This window comes from Anas platyrhynchos, chromosome 21 (assembly GCF_047663525.1).
Source record: "Anas platyrhynchos isolate ZD024472 breed Pekin duck chromosome 21, IASCAAS_PekinDuck_T2T, whole genome shotgun sequence".
Classification (NCBI taxonomy): domain Eukaryota; kingdom Metazoa; phylum Chordata; class Aves; order Anseriformes; family Anatidae; genus Anas; species Anas platyrhynchos.
Genome location: NC_092607.1, coordinates 329780 through 350036, shown reverse-complemented (window position 1 = coordinate 350036; position 20257 = coordinate 329780). Strand labels below are relative to the sequence as shown.

The 20257-nt window shown below is 38.1% G+C and overlaps 1 protein-coding gene across 1 annotated transcript; it reads left to right on the top strand.

The window, feature by feature from the left end:
- The first annotated feature begins 209 nt into the window (after positions 1 to 209).
- On the top strand, positions 210 to 16389 carry LOC139999245 (death-inducer obliterator 1-like). The gene is made up of 12 exons (XM_072026638.1): positions 210 to 214; positions 2071 to 2166; positions 3105 to 3264; positions 3924 to 4040; positions 4255 to 4360; positions 4949 to 5086; positions 5215 to 5758; positions 6269 to 6422; positions 7461 to 7550; positions 8197 to 8401; positions 13753 to 14846; positions 15165 to 16389. The coding sequence occupies exons 1-12, from the start codon at positions 210 to 212 to the stop codon at positions 16332 to 16334; spliced, it is 3879 nt and encodes a 1292-aa protein (XP_071882739.1). The 3' UTR covers positions 16335 to 16389.
- The last annotated feature ends 3868 nt before the right edge of the window (positions 16390 to 20257 follow it).

The following is a 20257-nucleotide window of genomic DNA, read 5'->3' as shown; positions in this document are numbered from 1 at the left end:
TGAAACGTGCTGGCAGTAAGAGGCAGTGTAGTGCAGCTCGTTACAAGCTTGCGTTCTGCTGGAGGTGCCTACTACAAACGCTCAGCGTCTAACAGAATTTAACGACCGGCAAAGGTGGGAAGGCTGTTTCACTCAGAAATGAGTAGTGACATTGTTTCTCAGGTAATCCAAATCTTCCCCTTTCTGAGGTGTATTTCTATTCAAACAGTATGCTGTTATAGGATTTTTTGAACTGGGCGAACTGGGCTTCAGAAGGGTGCTCCCTACCTTTGTCCCCCTCAAGTCTGAGAAAAATCGGTTGTTAGACCCTTCCTGATAATGTCTGCTCTCACTGTAGCAGGTATGGAAGACCAAAAGGGTCCATTTGGTTTGTGGTGAAATTAACCAAAGTTAAATTTCTGCATCCTTCCCGGGAAGCACATAGCTCTCTGCAGATGGGGCTGTGGGACTAATTCTGATTACAAAACCTTGCTAGCTAAAAACATCAGATAATAATGAAAAAATTAAGAAATCACAAACTGGTCAGTAGTCAAATGCAGATTTATGAGGAGAAAAAAGACTTTTGGGGAAGTAACTTTAGCTTTTCTAATCAGAACAACTTCATCTCAGGAGTTGTTTCTTGGTTTCCCTCGGAACCTTTGTGCTGTCACAACGAATGTGTCACGGTAACTCTGCCCATGGTAACTCTGATGTCCTGTAAACGAGACTTCTGGCAAACTGAAGTGGAGCACATCACGTTTGCTGGATGGAGAGTGTGTTTTGGCTTATTACGTTTTGCTGAATTGTTCCCGTCAGTGCCAAAATGTGGACAGGTGAAATGCAACCTACAGAAATGCTTGTTTTTAAAGTCCTGTGCAATTATAACTTCAGTATATGGAGTCTTCGCTTGTAATTTGTAAATTTTCTTGTGCATTATGTGTATTGTCAATATATTGATGTTAGAAAAAACATTAAATGGCAGTTTTGGATATTGTGAATGGAATAGTTGGTGGGAATTAAATAGCCGCAGTTTGAGCAATGGTTTTAATATTTAATTATTAAATATTATAGTATTAAATCTAGAGTTTAACTGGAAAGTAAATGAGAAGATCTGATAGTTTATAGCGACAGTGTGATACTCATACTAGCAACCAAATGGCTTGAACGTATATTTAAAATTTTAAGCAATTGATTTGTTGTTTAACTTGACTCTCTTTGTTTGCTCCTTAAAGTAGAAAGTTTGGAGCGAGGATTTCTGCTTAAATGTGAGATATGGGTTGTGTTGCTTTTTTTTTTTTTTTTAAAGACTTTGTGAAAATGTTTGTTTGTTTGTTTGTTTGTTTGTTTGTTTGTTTTGAAGCTTAATCATGAAGTCCAACTCAGGAATCTTTGAAGGTGGTGTCTTTTTTTTTTTTTTTTAATTTTCTTGCATAGCTTGTGACTGAGATTTTCAACCTTTACAACCAAAATGCAACTCTTTTAAACTCTTCGGACAGTCTCTGAGAAGTGCTCTCTGCAGGATCAAAGGCAAACTTCTTCTTAAAAAAGTCAACTTTTACACATTTTTTAAAAAGGCTTTAAAAAGGCTTTAAAAATGAATGGCTTAAATTATATACTTGGTAGTTCTCCAGAGGTATTTCACAGACTTCCTTATAGGTTGGCAGCTGGTCTTCATAAACAGGAAGTTATAATGTTAAGCATTTAATACTGCATTTTCTTCTTTGTTTTAACAGCTCAAAAGGAAGAGAAGAGAAAAAAAGATAAAGCGACAGAGTTTATAGGGGCATCAAAGAAAGCTATTGCTTCAGCATCTATGGTGGAGAAACATGCATCTTCCCTCACTAAAAATTTTTCTCCAAAGAAGTCCCCTTCCATGTCTAGCACATCGCTAATGAAGCAGACGCTTAAACCTGCTGGGAGTTTCAAAGGTGAAATTCCCAAGAAACCATGGCCTTCAACAGGTGGCGTTCCTTCAAAACAAGCAGCTTCTTCTCATGACTCGCCAGTTTCCAAAAAACTAGCTGCATCCAGTTTGGCTGGAGGACTCAAAAGGCCTTCGCTGTCTTCCGTTTCTACTGCATCTGGAAGTAGACAAGCAAAAACACAAGCTAGCCCTATCCAGTCGCAGCCCAACTCACAGATTCGACAACATATTCGTCAGTCCCTAAAAGAAATGTTATGGAAGAGGTGGGTGAGAATTCAAAGCACTTATTTTATATAGGAAACTACAACTAGAAGTAAAGGGTTAGCCTGCAGAGTTTTGTTTCTTTCTTGCTAAGTGATACTAAGGGATTTAATTTGTGCTAGAAATTACTACAAGTATTTTTAGCATTAGAGCTTTATTAAAAATAAAAAATCTGATGCCAAATAATTGGGCATGTGAAAAAGCCTTTAAAAAAAAGTCACTATCCCATTTGTAGTGAGAGACAATTACAGTTGAAGAATTAAATCACAGCATAGAGATGTTTATAATGCAGGTGACCTGAAGCTGATATCTGGCAATGGTGGTGTTTGGAGATGTAGGGGTTGTACGAAGCATAGTGTAGGGAATATCACAGTGAAAGGTTGGAAGGGCTTGCTGAGGCAGAGGTTCCTTCTTCTCCCAAAGTTAGCAACTGTATTACTATTTTTTTAAAAAAAAAAAAAAAAAAAAAAAAAAAAAAAAAAAAGCTGAAACATTGTCCCACAAATATTAAAGCTCTTGTCAGCTGTCAAGACTTAGGCCACTGTGCTCTGGTAGTGTCTCTGAAATAGAAATGCTGTTCACAGTGGAGGGCCTAAGATTAAAACTGAAGTGTTTTAGCTCCCTCAGTAGCTCATGACAAAAAACAACAACAAAAAACTAATTGCAGTGTCATGAGTAGGAGTATTTGTAAGGACTGACCTGGCTTCAGTTCGTTAAGGCTGTCTTCCGTGCTCTTCTGTAGACAGTAGCAAAAGGTTGCCATTGTTGACATTTTGAGGTCCTGAGATAGACTTTGGCTTTGAAATGTGTTTTAAGGAAGTCCTCACTGAGTGAATAAAAGCGTGGTTAACTCCTTCCTCTGAAAATTTAGTTTTTATGAATGCTGCCTGAAGAATTTGTGCCTAACGTAAATGCGCATACCCTTTCTTGTTTTTGACAGAGTCAATGATAGTGATGATCTGGTCATGACAGAGAGTGAAGTAGGGAAAGTAGCACTCAATATTGAAAAGGAGATGTTTAATTTGTTTCAAGTTATGGACAACCGATACAAGAGTAAATACCGCAGCATCATGTTCAATCTCAAGGACCCAAAAAACCAGGTTTGGAATTTACTTAAACAGTAAACGTACTGAAATATATTCTGTTTTTTAAATAATACATCAATATGTAGTTTCAAGAGAGAGACTTATGAATTATGCTCTAAAAATTGTTTTAAAGCCATTCAAATATTAAATAATCCAGTTGGAATGGAAGTCCAGTTGGATCGCGTGTATTTATTAAGATTGGCCTTTGTAGTGAAATATTTGTTTATTGAATGGCATTCTTAGAAAAAAAATAAATGTTTTTCTTCTGTGACGTTCTGTGGTTTGTATGGGAGACCACTTGTGTACATGATAATTTATCTTTTAAAGGAAAAAGAAGCTGGTGCAGATGGGAATAGTGACTAGACAACGTAATTTTTTAAAAAAAAATTCTACTATAGATATGAAACAGGAGTGGCAGTTCATCTCTCAAAATTCCTGTTCAGTAGAATTGATAGTCTATTTTATGGTAATGTGGAAAATTCATACTTCATGATGATTTCATCATTAGTTTCTGGTTGCTGCACCGTGCTAAGTTTTCTTAAGATTAACTGGCATTTTTAATAGGGAATTAAGAAACCTGAAAGGGTTTTGACAGTCCAGCACTGCAAATCATGTTAGTTGCTTAAGTTATTCAGCATGGCAACAAAGTGTGTTTTTTTTTTTTTTTTTTTTAGGGACTTTTTCATCGTGTTCTTCGTGGAGAAATCTCAGTGTCAAAACTAGTGAGAATGAAACCCGAAGAACTTTTATCTAAAGAATTGTCTGTATGGAAGGAGAAACCAGCCAAAGCGGTAAGCAATACGATTCTCCAGCGTGTCCTTAGATATGAACTACCAGTAACTTCACCAGCCCTTACCACCCATAATTAATATATTGTTTTCTTCCTAATGAAATATGAATAACGTAAGCTTTTTCTCTTCCACTAGCCAACTGATAAGAAAATACAAAATAAAATTATAAAATCAGTATGCAGACTTGTTACTAAAGTGTTTTTGTTTCTCTCAGATGTTAGAGTCAAGAAACAAATCACACGAGATCAAGAAAGCAGCTGTAAAACGGGAACAAGTGCCAGATGTAAATATGGAAGATTCTCCCCCGGTGTCTGATTCTGATATAAGTATTAGCTATTGCTTTAGCATGGAGGTGCCAAGGGAGATAAATGCTAACTAGGGCCTCAAATTTTGTATCAGAAATGCAGGTTGTTTCAATGAACTGTAAGAATATCACCTAGTAGGTGTGCTTTGAGCATTTTCCTTTTGGTTTGAAGGAATGCAACAACCTAATATCGGGCATATATCACATGTGCTTCTAAAATATCAGATGATGCGTGTTTTTCAGACCTTTGCCTCAGTTTACAGCAAAATCTTAGCCAATTGTTTTCCCCCCCAAAAATGTGATCAGTATTACAATTCTGTATTCTCAGGAAGCAGTTAATGTGATAGTATCTACTTCGGAATTACATGAAATGAAATGAGGACAAATACTATTTGAGAACTCTGTTTGACATGATATTCTTAAACAAATGATAAAAGGGGAAGAATATTTCAAAATTCCATCTTTTTGTAAGTGCTGCTCAGAGCAGTAGTTCTGCACAGCCCTTAATATCTTTTTAAAGAACTGGAATTAACGGTTTCAAAAGTATTTTTTTATGATTGAATTTAGCAATCAACCAGAATGTTTTCTGTGTTTGTTCATTTCCAGGAGCAGCAGAAGTCAACCCAAACTGTACAAAATGTAAATAGTGCTCCTTCTCTAGACGTTTTTAGCAGTATGTTGAAGGATACAACAAATGAACATCGAGCCCATCTTTTTGACCTGAACTGCAAAATCTGTACAGGTATCTACAGTGTTGACTTTGTCTGAAGTAAAAGAATTATTAAGAGCATTGCTTGCTTACTTGTTTTTCTCTTCAGACCTTTTCATTGTTAAACAGTAATCAAAAACACTTTAAAATTAATTTTGTAGGTCAGATTTCAGCATCTGAAGATGAATTACCACCGAAGAAGATAAAATTAATGGCTTCTGCTAAAAAAGCAGTGTCAAAATCTAAACCAGAAGTTCAGAGAAAATATGAAAGTTCTGCACCATCAGCAGCAGCGGAGCCTGCTAAAGAGGCAGCCTCTGAAAACACAGAGGAAACCGAAGTTGCACCTGCAGCAGAAGCAGTTTCCCAGTCAAGCTTAGAAAGAACTTACATTCCTACAACCCAAGGCCATAACAACACAGATTCTTCATCTGAAGAACCTTCGACTTTTCCTGCCTCTTGCACTGGTGCAGTTGTCACAACTGTAACAGTTTCTGGCCGAGAGCCTAGAACACCAATGAGCGGCTCCTCTGGTACTACGACGACAGCCCTGCGTTCTGGTACTGCATCTGGTGAAGTTTTAACAGGGGAGACAAAGCAGGAAATGTCAAAACCAGTTATGACTGTTCCCAAATCAATATTAACAAAGCCATCGTCCTCACCAGATCCAAGATACTTAGCTGTTCATCAGTCACCCAATATCAGGTGTGTATATTTAATAGTAAGCTAAGCCACTGAATCTCTGGTCTCGCTATGGTCAGTTTGTTTGTCCCCCTTTGCTTCTTACCCTCCCCTGCCAATAATCAAAAGGCATGTTCAACTTTAAATGCGATCACCTGAACTTTAAATTTTTAATTCGTCATCTCCTTGTTTAACTTCTCTAGTTGGTAAAATTTTCTGAGCATCGTTATATATTGACAGTAAAAATTCTTCAATGTGTTTTAACAGATAAATAAAACTTATAAGATATTTGACTTTAAATCTGCATGTGCATTCAAATATATTAAGTGTTTGTGAGGGTTGGTTTAAAGCTGCTCCAGACTTTCATCCTATATTGGATGAAAGTGGAAAACATTAACAAAGCATTTACTAAGGCTTCTGTTACTTGCTTTTTTAAAATAAAGTAATTGATCAATAAGAGGAGGGAAGAAAAGAAGAAGAAGGAAGCATTCTTACTGTGCTCTATAACGTTTCTCTTTTGGATTTGTTTTGCAGTGTTGCTGAGCCACGCTCACCTCAAGGCAGCGATACTTCTCTCTTCCTCTCTCGCCTCAACACCATTTGGAAAGGATTTATTAATCTGCAGAGTGTGGCCAAATTTATCACTAAAGCATATCCTGTCTCCGGGTGCTTTGATTATCTTAGTGAGGTTAGCACTGACATGTTTATGCGTTTAGAATGTATTGCAGTTCCTGTTGTTAGAAAGGCTGGGGTCACTGTGTATGTTGTTATATTGGACGTGTAACAAAAAAAAAAAATTGCATCCCTTTAGTAATCTCCTTTAGTAATAGGAACAGTAGCCTGAGACAGGGGGGAGGAGAGAAAGCCTTTTAAAAAAAATTCCTCACGTATTTGTGAAGAATTCTCATGTCTGTTAATATGTTTATATATATGTTAGTATCTAACATAGAATAATAGCTTGATAATAGCAAGATCAGTTTTTGACGAGAAGCATCATCAGCATGTGTTTTGAAAGAGATGCCTTGTTCTGCTCACAAACAGATGGATGGATCACTGATGTGATCTATTAGAAAAGTTTGGCCATTTATTAAAAATATCATCCTTTGATTAACTTTGATGCAACTGCTTTTATATTTTGGGAGGGTGTACATTCAACTAATTAGGTAGTATGACAGCTTGTGATGAAACAACTGAGCAGTTATTTAACTTCTCTGAAGAAGTGTATTTGTTGTGATTGAGGGTTTCAGGCATGTAGTTTAGGTCTTTTCTTAGGAGGGTTGGTGGCTCTCTTGTTGTTTTTGCTAAAACAGGTTTCACTGTCATCATGACAGGAAGCTAACTAGAATTCATATGGGTGCAAAAATTTCAGATAAATTGAAAGCGTAGATAAAAGCTATACTACATATAACAGGTTCCCTGTAAAAGCAAAGCTAACAAATAGAATCGGCTGATAGGCATACAAAAGTATTTGACCTTCCACTGCTATCTTCGTCAGGCAGTGCTTTTTCTGTTTTGTGTGTACTGCCAGCCTTCCAGTAATATGCCATAATGAACTCCTTGCATTTTGGAAACAGCCTGTCTGAAATTAGGAATGTATATGTGCAAGTTTAGTAAAACATAGTACTGTATTATCGCCTAAGCTACTGGGATGGGGCAATCTGTGCTGGTTCAAAACTGTAGCCTCTCTTTCCTTTTCTTATACGACCATGTAATGCTTCTTGTTTAGGATTTACCAGACACGATTCATATTGGTGGGAAGATCTCACCGAAGGCAGTCTGGGATTATGTTGGCAAACTCAAATCTTCACTTTGTAAGGTATTTACTTAAAATCCTTTGGAAAACCAGGAAGAAATATACAGCAGCTTTTGATAGAATTTCCTTGTTACTAATTTATATTGATGTCGATCATACCTAGAAAACTACTGCTACCACTTATTCCATTGAAATTTTTGATTTATTGAAGAAACAGGTTTGCCTGTTGAGCTGCCAATCGTCTTTCCCCTGTGTAGTAGTTAAACATTCATACAACCTATTGTTTTTTAATGATTGAATATAAACAATCTATTTATTCAGTTACTGAAGATAGAAATTCAATTTTAAAAGACTAGGAAATTATTAGTAAGTGTATGTAATAAATTTTACTACTAAAACCCTTATGGATTTAGTAAAAATGAAGCACAGTATGCAAATATAATCTAAGAATTTTCCATTTCTTTCATAATTATTTGAATATTCTGAACCTAAAGAGGTGTAGCTTGATGTGAGATACGTAAATAGTTGGTATTTCTGAAAATGACAAAATTGATTCTGGTTTAATATTACCAATTGAATGACAGTATTTTCTTAAATCTTGGTTTAAAGCTGCTCCAGACTTTCATCCTATATTGGATGAAAGTGGAAAACAATTTTATTTGCTGATGTGTTACAGGTTGAATTTTTCCACTTTGATTTTGTATTTCAGGAATTGTTTTTGATTCGTTTGATTCGTTTCCATCCTGCCACAGAAGAAGAAGAAGTTGCCTATATCTCTCTCTACTCCTATTTTATCAGACGTGGTTGTTTTGGTGTTGTAACTAATAACAACAGACATGTCAAGAATCTCTACCTGATCCCACTGAGTTCTAAGGACCCAATTCCTTCCAACCTCTTGCCCTTTGAGGGACCAGGTAAGCACAAAATTTAGGGGAGGTTAACTGCTAGGTCAAATTACAAAACGAGTAAATCAGAGACCAATTGGTTTTGAATGTTTAATGTAAGCATAATTAAAAAATATATAATTTTATAAAAACATTTTAAAAGTGTGCATATAGGAAAAAATTGCAAAGTCAATCATCTCAAGGTGACATGGTCTGAAACTCACATAGCCTTTCCAACAAGATAAATCTCTGCTGTTAGGAGGATTTGTTTACCCATAAAATGGAGTACATAGAACAGCCACTATATTGAGACAAACAAGCAAACATTATCAGAACATTCAACCGACCCTACTTTCAACAACCCATAAATCCACCAAGTTTTAGGGCCCTACAAGCCATGTGCTGTCCCCTAAATCACATAGGAGACTCTTATCCCACAGAGCAGTCAAGAAATCTCTGAAGACAAAGGTAACGTTTATGGTTTCACTACATTGTTGTTATCTCATGGTATGTATTACGCTGTGCATGCAATATGCATGTACACGGGGTCTGAAATATTCTGTGCTACCTGGATCAAGTTCCAGACAAATCACTGACTTCAGAACATTGGTTTGCCTGGGAGCAGGCAAATTCCTTTTGCGTAGGTGGCAGACAGTAGGTGGTATAGGTTGGTATATATTACGCTCTTCTATTTTTAGTTAGAGTTATCAGCAGTAATGTATGGCTTGAATTTGCTCCATCTTTGTGCATTGAACATGGAAACAGAATGAAATGAGAATGAGTTCAGATGTGAAACACCTTTATATTACAAAATTTGAAGTCATCTTCATCTGAGGATGGAGGCGGTGCATATGCTTAGTTTCCAAATAAGTACCTTTTTTCATATAGAGTAACAGGTTGAGGAGCTTAAGAGCTACAGGTTACAATGAAGGCAATACTTCATTGTTGTAAGGATGGTTTGCAAAATACTAAACACCGCAAAATAATTACACATTAAAACATGTAAGGAGCTGACCTTTCTGACAAGCTGACTGTCCTCTGCTACCCAAATACAAGTTTAGGACTAAACTCAATAAAGCATTCTCAGGGCTTATATTCATAAACAGAGGTGTCTTCTGCCTGGCCAGGTTTTCACATGTTAATGGCATACAACTTAAAAAACAATAACAGAAAAACACCACCAACAAGTAATGTAATGCTAGGAAAATACTCTTCTTTCCTGCATGAAATTGCAAAGGGCGCTTGCTTTGTGTTCTTGGACAAGATTTTTCTCATACACTCTGAGCCTGTCTTATCCATCCCTGAACAGTGCACAGTCTACGTCATTGTTTTCAGGCTACAGCTAAAAAGGCAGGCTTGTTGCTACCTTAAGTCATCATGTAGTCTCTATAAGCTGAATGTAAGCACCTGGTAGTCTTTAATTTACCCAGTTCTTGAAAAGTAGGCAAAAACTATTATTCCTGTTTCATAACCAAAAAACAAGAACATGTAAGTGTTAACACTTGGCACAGGGAGGCAGACAGAGTCCTAAACTGTGGGCTAGATTTTCCAGCCCGAATAACTGAAATACATTCCTTTCTGGACAGTAACATATAAGAATGAGTTTGCCATTGAATTGGCTACATCTGCAGTCTTCCGCTGTGCTTTTAACCTGCTCTAGGGAAGCATTTAAATGATCTTCCCCTCCTTGCATTCTTGAGCAAACATAGGCTGTCCTTGTACACTATCTTTTATATTTCTGTTGTAGATTTCATTTCAAATGAAGCTTTTAAAGTGGAGGCCTGGCAAAAGTAGACAGACTTGTTAGCATAGAAATGAGGCACGTCAGGCTGGTTTTTACAAAATGTAAATAGGAAAAGTTCTTTCAAAACTGGAGGTAATTGCCCAGAAGAAACATAGGTATAAACACTTGCAGGCATGTATTAATACCGCAGCGTAAAAGACTTGTAATACATACTTGTTACTGACATCTGATGGAATTTACTGTTTTTTATACCCAATAAAGATATTTTTTGGTAAGTGGCCATTATCTCCTTAAATTTGTGTACCTTCAAATAGTGTTTAGCAAGTACTCAAAAAACATGACAGTGTAAGATACTTTGATAAATATGACTGGGGGCGGGAGGAGGGAGAGGACAATAATCCCATCACTCCAGAAGTCCTAGTTGGAAGATATTCCAGCTGTCTCAACCAACTCCATCAGGTGTATACGGATTATGAATCTCTCCTGTTTTCTGATGGACTGGATTTGGAACACAACTGGGGACCTCTGACCTGCTGTAGTGCCTAGAAGATCTACAAAACTTTGTCATGGGTGATAGAAATATAGAGGAACATGGAAGGATATTCACATCTATTCACTTCAACCACCTCAGATATTTATTACCAGATATTATGTGTTGGTGGGATGTTCAGCATTGTTTTTTTTTTTTTTTTTTTTTTTTTTCTGGTAGTTTACTGTATGTGAATTTGTTTGTCTCGTTTCACATACACACAACACTATTTAGCACTTTCATCTCTACACTTTCATCTGGAATTTATCTTGAACGTGTGTTTAAGTTTTACTCTGTTTTTATTAGCGATGATCTCTGTCTCTTACAGGGATTCAGAACTGTTTTTTTTAACTTTTTGCTGTTAATTTTAGATACACAGTCCAATAGATTTTTGAAACCTGTTCGTTTCAATTAGTCAATGTTTGAGATGCATGTTGTGACTAGTTGGACAAATCACAGGTCTCTGCAGAAGAGCAGATAACCAATACGTTAATGACAGAAGAACAGTGAATGCTTACGAGGAGTTTTAGGGTGAACACAGATTTGAGAGATACTCTGCACGGGTCGATGCTGACCAAATGTGGAGTCATTACTCACATGCTGATAAAGAAAAAATGTAAAGCAGTCACTCAGAGTGAATCATACCTAACTATTGAGTCTCTTCAGAGTGTACACAGTCTTCCCAAGTAAGCTGTCTTTTGAGCTATGCCCTGATGTTATGCATTAATGTAACTTCATCTGGGGTAGTAAACTATAGTGATCAGAATTTCTAGGATTGCTTTTAGGCAGTGGGTTGAAAGGAGTTTTTAACTGGGTGAATCAAGGATTTGTGATCCTTTCCAAATAATCTTAGATTCACCAAAGATAATTACTTGTTTAGTTCCTGTCCTGCCTCCTTTCGTTGTACATCTTGCCGTCCCTGCCCTCTCACAAGGGCAATCTGTATAGAATTATAAGCAAACTAAATTATAAGCAAGTCTTAGTTTTGGTTAGTATAGCTAGGTCATTTTCTTGATGCATTTATGATTCGTGTGTATATATATATATATATATTTCTAACCATGGAAGAAAGTGAAAATTGGCAACACAAAATACTGAAATACTATATCTGGAGGAAAAAACTTGGCACTGAGTTTTAAATGTACAAGTAGGAAATAGTATAGAAGTTTATTTAAACCAACATGGCCAACATCCTCTCAACCACAGAACTATGTAAAACTCAAACACTGAACTTTGAAGTAATCTGAAATCAGCTGTGGAACTAGAATGCATTCAATCAAATTTCAGTGTTATTTTTTTTCAAAATACTTAAGATGAGAGCTGCTTCTGATAGGAAACTTCAAGTAGATTTTGCATTGGCCTCAATTTTTTCTGTCTTTTTGCAAAGACCTTCTAGTGAGTAACCAGATTTTGCTGGTCTCTCCATTATGTGGCTAAAACAGGCGTGCTGTACTATTACCAGTCACAGTCAGAAGAACACAGAATTTCAGAATTTAGGCAGGTTACTGCTTAATGAAATATTTATGCTTAATGAAGCTGTGTTGAAGAAGTCATCGTCTTGACTTACCTGGTTATAATCCTCTTGCTGAGGAAACCTCACATTGAACTTAAGAAATAGGCTTACCTCATTTAATTCTTTCTTAGCGTACGTGAATATAATTTCAGCTATACAAATAAAAACAGCTGATGTAATTTTCTCATAAGATAGTAAATTTAGGAGCCCCCTTAAAACTTTGAATTCAGTTGTTTCAGCAAAGGTTCATACTTATGACTGGTAATGGCAAATAGAATTTATCTGCAACTATGGGAAGTTTGGGGTTTTGCTGGTATCAAGAAGTTTTCAGTGGCAATAATTAGTTATTTATAAGTTGTTCCTTAGTGAGCAGTTGGTTTTGTTTAGTAAGAGACTAAAGATATACATAAATTCATATATTACACCTCTTTTAAACTCTTACTTAAGGGTCATGAATATAAGGGACAGTGTAGGTTTTAGAGTCCTCATCGTATAACCACAGTAAATCTCTTTGCTGTTAGTTTCGTTTCTATATTCCTGATTCCTAGCTGGATGCAAATATTAATATGGCTCCCAAATGAGGATCTCAAGTCACTAAATCCAGAAGTTAAAATCCTCTCTTTATATGTTTTTTCTACATTTGCCACTGACTGTATGTTAAAGGATTTATTCCCTGCTCTTTATTCTGGTTGTATTTGTCTTCCACGAGTGCCTGTGGGAAATGTGAATGTACAAGGAAGGAATACGATAATGTGAAACGGACCTTCAGCTGTTTGCATTTTTCCTCTTTATGGGAAACTTTCTGGTCATTTCTGGAAATGCTTCTCCAGGGATTCAAGCCTGAAGCTTTCACAATGGAGTAATTCTGCTCACATTTCTTACTTAGGGAAGGGTCTGTGGCATCAAACTCAATTCTACAACAGTGTTAAAAGTCACCTTGATGGAATGGTGTAAATGTCAGTCCGGTATTTTAGCACAGATTAGAACAGAAATGTAATTATTAAGTTTAACAATGCCTCGTGCTTTCTTTGTAACAGAAAGTGAAGTGTTTGTTGTTGTTGTTTGTCTGTTTGTTTGTTTTAATAGCATTAGTTTTTTTCTCTTTATTTCTAGTTCTTCAATTCCAACGTAGCCCTACAGAAAGTTAGATTGCTTGTCCAGGTTTTCTCACTTATCAGTATCTCTGTGTATATAAGGTATTTGCAAAGTATTTAGAAAGGAAATATTTGATTGGGGGAGGAAGTGGACAATAATAAGTAGAAAGTAATAATACAAAAATAGGAAAACTTTCTTTAATTTTTGAACAGCAGAGACATTTACAAGGACATCTTTCAGTAAGATTCACCTGTTACTGCAATATTAAAAAATATCAGGGAAAGAATTAAAACATTTTTAGTTACTGTATACAAATTTATATAAATAGTAATTAAATATAGACACATAGGCTTATGGGATAATGTCACTGCATGAAATTTAGAAGAACTGTTACTGTTATGACTCATAGCTGCCATTATATAAAATGATAAGTTCCTATTGAGAACACAGATAAAAAATAGTAGTTTTTTTACATATGCAATCTTTGTGTTTCCTTTCAGGTCTCGAGTCTTCACGTCCGAATTTAATTCTTGGATTGGTTATCTGTCAGAAAGGGAAGCGTCCTGCTACTACCATGGATACAGACAAAATAGAGACAAAGCGCAGCCGAATTCAGGTGCAAGAGGAAACAGAAACATCGCTGTACTCTAAGGGGCCAGTAGCTTCTTCACAAGAAAAGAAAACTCCGAAATACACACTGTATTCGGGAGACTCAGCTGTAAGTACAACACTACCTGGATCTCCTCCACCTCCACCCCCACTTCCCGTTCCAGAAACCTCATCAGTTACACCTTCAGTATTAAAAATACCGTCCTCGATTAAGAGTGGAACCACAAGTACTGTACCACCACCAGTTTCAGCTACCGCTTCTACAAGTGCTACTGCTACGCATTCTTCATCCTCAAAAACTACCACACCTCTTGAGTACATCCTCCAGACACTTTTTGGTAAAAAGAAGACTTTTGAACCTCTTGCTAAGGAGACTGAAATTGTCCAGTCTTCAAATCAGGAAGCTAAAGCAGCTGTGGATGGAGGTGTGTCAGCTGTTCCTTTGCTAGATCCCATTGCACAACAGTTTGGACAGATGTCAAAAGACAAAGCTACAGAAGATGAGGAGGATGACAGGCCATACGATACCGAAGAAGAATATGATCCAGAGAAAGCTTTTGAAATGCAGACCGGTGAAAGCAAAAAACTGTATAGTGTGGAGAAGCCCAGTAACACAGCAGAACTAAAGGATGAGGCCTATGATCTGGAAGACAAAACTATCTTGGAGGAAGCAAAAGTTACGGTTGATGATTTACCTAACAAAATGTATACAGACACTAAAAACACTTCCGTGGAAACACCTGCCTCGTATGTGCCAGATTTATCTGCGTCTTCATCCTTGGTGGAACTGCAAAAAATGTTAGAAGAATTAAACAAACAATTAGAAGAGCAGAAACGACAAACTGAGGAGCAAGAAGAAGCCCTCAGACAACAACGAGCAGCTGTTGGTGTTTCAGTGGCTCACTTCTCGGTGTCTGATGCTTTAATGTCACCTCCACCAAAATCTTCCCTAATAGAGACTGAATTGTTCCATCAGGACCAACAGGCTGCGCAAAAAGTAGATTTACCTTCATCTTCCAATCAGCAAGCACAAGTTTTAAACCAGAGCTGTGACCCTCAAGCGAGTTTTCCAAACACTTTGCAGACTTCACTTGGTCAGGAAGATAAAACTTTAATTCCTGCTACTCAGCTTAGTTACGGTGGTGATAACTGGGTTTCCAGTGAAAAGCCTCCTGCAGTGCTCCAAAAAGAGGCACCTAATAGCAAATTTGAAAATACTGTTCAAGTTACTTTGGAAAATGTGAGTCAAGCAGTTTCTGCAGAACCTTCTACATCCAGGCCTTTACGTAAAGTGCTGCTTCCGACACCTCCAAGTACGTCTTTTCAGCCTAATTTCTCCACATCTAATGACAGTCAGTCTTTGCAAGATATGCACAAAGTATCCTGGTCAAACGAGGCAAATCCAATGTTTACTTCTCAGGAAAAGGGACCTGGTCACTTTGAACCAGACAGGGGTCTTTCTGCGGTGCAATACGAAGAACAAAGAAACCCTCAGCCTCATCAATTTGTAGAACAAACTGAATCTCCACCAGTTCAGGGTGAGGGTGGACCTCTCCCACAGCACTTTGAGGAGAACCGAGCTGGAGGTCCGTTTTCTTTGTCTGGGCAGAAAGGAGGACCTCCAGCACCACTGATGCTCAATGCACACGGAGGACCTCATGGACCTAATTTTAGAGGCCCAGCGCCACAGTTCTCAGAAGAGCATGTTTCTCCAAATAACGATGGACAAAGAGGATCTGCCCCTGGAAGATTTGGAAGTCAAAAGAGTCCCATTCCTTCCTTATTTTCTACACAGCATGGACCACAGTCGCCACAAAATATGAAGCCAACCCCAAGACCACTCCTGGACCTTCCCAGTCATCCACCAGGCCACAGAAAGGAGATGTGGGAGGAAGCTGGGCCGTCTGCACCTCTTTCTGGTATTCCTGGGCAAGGGCCCGAGTCAGAAGGACAGTGGTCAGGATCTGACTTCCGAGAAGGCAAAAATCTTGAATTTAGAGGCCAGACATTTGAAGGGAGACAGAGAGAGAGATACGAAGGAGGAAGTAAAGACAAGGTTTTAGATCAGCCAGAGCCTCAGCAAGCAGATAATCGACAAAGCAGACCCTTTGAGGAAAGACGAAGGGATCGAGAACATGGCAGACCTTGGGAAAGAGACCGTGGCAGAAACTGGAACAGAGACAGGGACTGGGAGAGACACAGAGACAAAGAATGGGATAAAAACAGAGACAGAAACCAACGTGACAGAGAACGATCAAGAAGCAGAGACAGAGATCGTGACAGAGACCGAGACCGGGATCGAAGCAGGGAAAAAGAGCAAGATCAAGACAGAGATCAAGATCGTGAAAGAGGAAAAGATCGGAAAGATCGGAGTAAAAGTAGGGAGATCGGTAAAGAGATGAAGCCAGAAACACCTAAGGAAGGTCAGAAACCAACAGAAGCAGAAGCTTCATCTTCCACTAATCAGTCATAGAACTATAACTGCTGTTATATTGCCCATAGATAATATACACCACTGCAAGGACTGAGTCAATGTCTTCTGTATATACTGTATATTCTCACTTTTGCAAAAATGCTGTTGTAAATCTAGCCTTACAAAATGTACTGACAAATTAGCAATTTTTGAACAACTGTGAATGACAATATTCAAATAGGTAAAAGGCAAGAACATACTGGACTTTCACTTGCTGCATTTTGTGCATAATGTTTTTCTTATAAAAATTCACAGCGTTACCTGTTCTGAGATTTTGTTTTTCCTACTTGCATCTTTATCTTAAAATTTCCATTTACAGTACAGAAATGGAAAAAGTCTAAGAAGAGCCCATATTGCTTTTTAAAATTATAAAGTTGTGTTTTCCAGTAACTTGAATTGTAATTTTGTAAAAGAATTTAATCAAGACCTTAGGAGCCATACCTTTACATCTCATGTATGTGATATTTTGGTGTCAAAGTTGTTCCTACAGCACACGCTTTAAACAAGGAGTCAAATATTGCTGTCTTGTTTATTTTACGATGGAAGGGTCATGCGTATTTAGGAGAAGGCTGCAGAAGAACGGTGTTACTGATTATTGGACGGAGGATTTGAAAATGGAATGTTATAAGCTTAAAGTGCACTATCTTCCTTTTTATATACAGGTATTTTGTGTTTTGAAATCCATCTGTTAAGTGTACAACAACGAAAAAAAACGTACCTAGTTTTTCATGTGGATGAGGGGTTTTTAATTTCACATTTTTACAAACCTGCAATTAAAGAGTATATAAAAGTAGCACCTTTATAACCAGCAAAAAAATTAAAAAAATCAGACATCTATTGGCAAAGAGCTAAGACTACAAATGAATTGGTATACCAAAGGAAAGAAAAAGAAGTTTGTTAAATAAAAGAAGTTTATTAAATGGGCCATGGAATTTATTTCTTCGATTTAAATTAATTATGTGGGACATTTCTTGGGTTTTCTTTTGGCAGAACTTTGCTGGAAATTTAAGAAATGTCTCCATTGTCCTGTACTTTCCACTCTAAAAGTGTTTTGCTCCTGAAAAAAAAAAAAGAAAAAAAAAAAGTGTCACTGTTGTCAGACCCTGCTTATGCTGGTAGCGTATATAAGACTGTCCACTGAAAAAGGTATAAAACTGCATTAAGTTTGAAAAGAAGATTGGTAATATTAATTATTAAGTATTAGTAATATTAATTATTAATTATTGAGTAATTTTAATAATTATTAATTATTTAGTAATATTAATTATTAGTAATATTGGTCTGTATTCTGAACCCGTAGACAAAATGTTAAAATGCAAAGAGGCGGTATTAAATGCAAACATCTACTATGGTGTAAGATTTTTCTTAATGAGATGTTTTTAATTTAAAGATACACGTAAAAGTATGCAAAAAGCAAGTGTGTTTGTTTAGGTTTACTTGATAGAAATTTCTGTAAGTTGTATTTTATAGGACAAAATATATCACTGTACATTAAAATATGGGACTTCACAGGTTTTTGTTACTAGAATAAACATCTACAGTGAAACGTTGTCCATTTCTTAAATCTGTACATGTGTATTATTTTCTAACTAGCTTTGCTACTTCTCAACATGCCACCACAAGAGGCTGATGGCACACAAGTTTCATTTCCATCTGTTTAACAAAAGGTATTTTACAGGATGCCACCACACCCAACTGATACTTACTTGTAGGTGTTCTGAAAAACATGTGAAAGTCTGTTCTTGTGATTTTTTCTCTCAGTTCTAACACATGCCCTAATTTATTCTGAAGATTTTGTTGTTTGAGTTACTTTCAGATTTTACACCAAAAAGATCTGGAGAAATGAATAATTAAGTAATCTATTTTGGCTTTGAGCTGTGGAAATACTAGATTCCCGGACCTTTCATTGTTGTGAAATAGATAGGTGAAAGTTTTATTTTTCCTTATAGGAAATGCTCTTTTATCACAGATTAGTTTGGAGAATCTGTTCACCGTTAAGGAACCGTAAATGCACCTCGCTCATTTTCATGGCATGATGCGGTAATACCACTTGACAACTCCAGAAGACTGGAAAGGGGCTTTTGAGTCGGTTTACACACCGACCGTGTAAGTTTTTACACACAGGTGCATTACCAAGGCGTTTACCTCCACCGTACCTGCGTGTAGCAAGCTCCTGCCTCCAGTGCTGCGGAGACGTGCTCCTCGGGGGGGGGGGGAAGGCAGAAAGGGAGGAGAGAGCACCCTGCGACAGAGAAACAAAACACACGTGTTAATTTCAAAACATTGTGGCTTTTTTTCCTCCCACGATTTCCCCTCCTGATGGCTGGTGCGCGGGTGGGCAGCTGAGGCAGCCCCGGGACCGTGTGCGTAGCCCCGGCCGGGGCCGCTGAGCTCCCGTACGGCTTTTTTTTTTTTTACTTTTATTTTTATTTTGGCTTTATTTTTAGGCACCGGGAGCGGCTGAGGCCACACAGCCGCCGAGATGAGCGAGCCTCGTTGTGCTCAGCAGCTGAGCTCTGCTGCCTGCTCTGCGGCTGCAGTTCCCTCAGCGAAGGCTTTGAGGTTCTCCGACTCGTGTTAGGCGATGCATTCCTGCACCATTCGCATCGAATGGGGACGCTTGACGCGGAAAAAAAGCAAAAAAAAAAACAAAAAACCACCAAACAATAAACTTAAAACCTCTGCAGCCCTTCCTCCCCTCAGCGCCCCCCTTCCTTCCCCTCGCCGTTCCTTCACGGACCGCGCTCTCCGCGCCCACCCCGCCGCGTTCTCCACAGCCTAAACTGAAACAAAACGCAAAGCCCTCGAAGCCGGGACCAGCAAGGAGGGCTCAGCACCCGTCCCTGCGGGGCTCGGAGCCCGATGGTGCCCGGCAGGACGGGTGCTGAGCCACAACGAATGTGTCACGGTAACTCTGCCCACGGTAACTCTGATGTCCTGTAAATGATACTTCTGGCAAACTGAAGTGGAGCACATCACGTTTGCTGGATGGAGAGTGTGTTTTGGCTTATTACATTTTGCTGAATTGTTCCCGTCAGTGCCAAAATGTGGACAGGTGAAATGCAACCTACAGAAATGCTTGTTTTTAAAGTCCTGTGCAATTATAACTTCAGTATATGGAGTCTTCGCTTGTAATTTGTAAATTTTCTTGTGCATTATGTGTATTGTCAATATATTGATGTTAGAAAAAACATTAAATGGCAGTTTTGGATATTGTGAATGGAATAGTTGGTGGGAATTAAATAGCCGCAGTTGGAGCAATGGTTTTAATATTTAATTATTAAATACTTTAATATTAATACTTTAATAATACTTTAAATATTAAATACACACTGCCTACAAACACAGGTAACTGATCTTTGCAGGGGTAATTCCTTCTCCTCCCTGAGATATCCTGTCACCTCTCAGGATGTCACTGTGCATAGAGATTGGGAACGATGGATGGAGACAACAACAAACCCAACTTTACTGGGATCACCAGCCACATACTCTGCAGACACAAAACAGCTCTGGAAAAGACAATCACTGCATGTATCACAGCCTTCTCCAGTGAATGCAGATGATCATCAGCCCTTGCTCTGTTTTCCACACAAGTGGCCTCAATGGTAACCATGCTGGAAGTGCTCCATCAGTGGCCCCCTTTATATGAAGCACACAAGTCATGTACCACACTTAGGGAGGAATCTTGGCTCAAAGCTTACAGCACACCCTGGGCATGCAAGTCTTGCAGGAGACAGCAGCAGCTCTTCTCTGTTCTGAGCAGGAAAATAACCAAAGCTTATTTTATCTTTCAGCATCAGTAGCTTCCCCTTTGATCCAGAACCAGTAAGTCTGAATTGCCACTAAACTGGGAAACTACGGCCCTGGCACAGAAAGAGATGGCTTGCTCACATCTCCTGGTTTTAGAGAATTACAGCATTGTT

Bases quoted from the DNA above. Each gene is read 5' to 3' on its own strand.
- LOC139999245 (XM_072026638.1), top strand. The intron at 4,361-4,948 runs ATATAAGTATTA...TTGTTCATTTCC, and splicing joins TCCCCCGGTGTCTGATTCTG to AGGAGCAGCAGAAGTCAACC. The intron at 8,402-13,752 runs GTAAGCACAAAA...GTTTCCTTTCAG, and splicing joins CTTGCCCTTTGAGGGACCAG to GTCTCGAGTCTTCACGTCCG.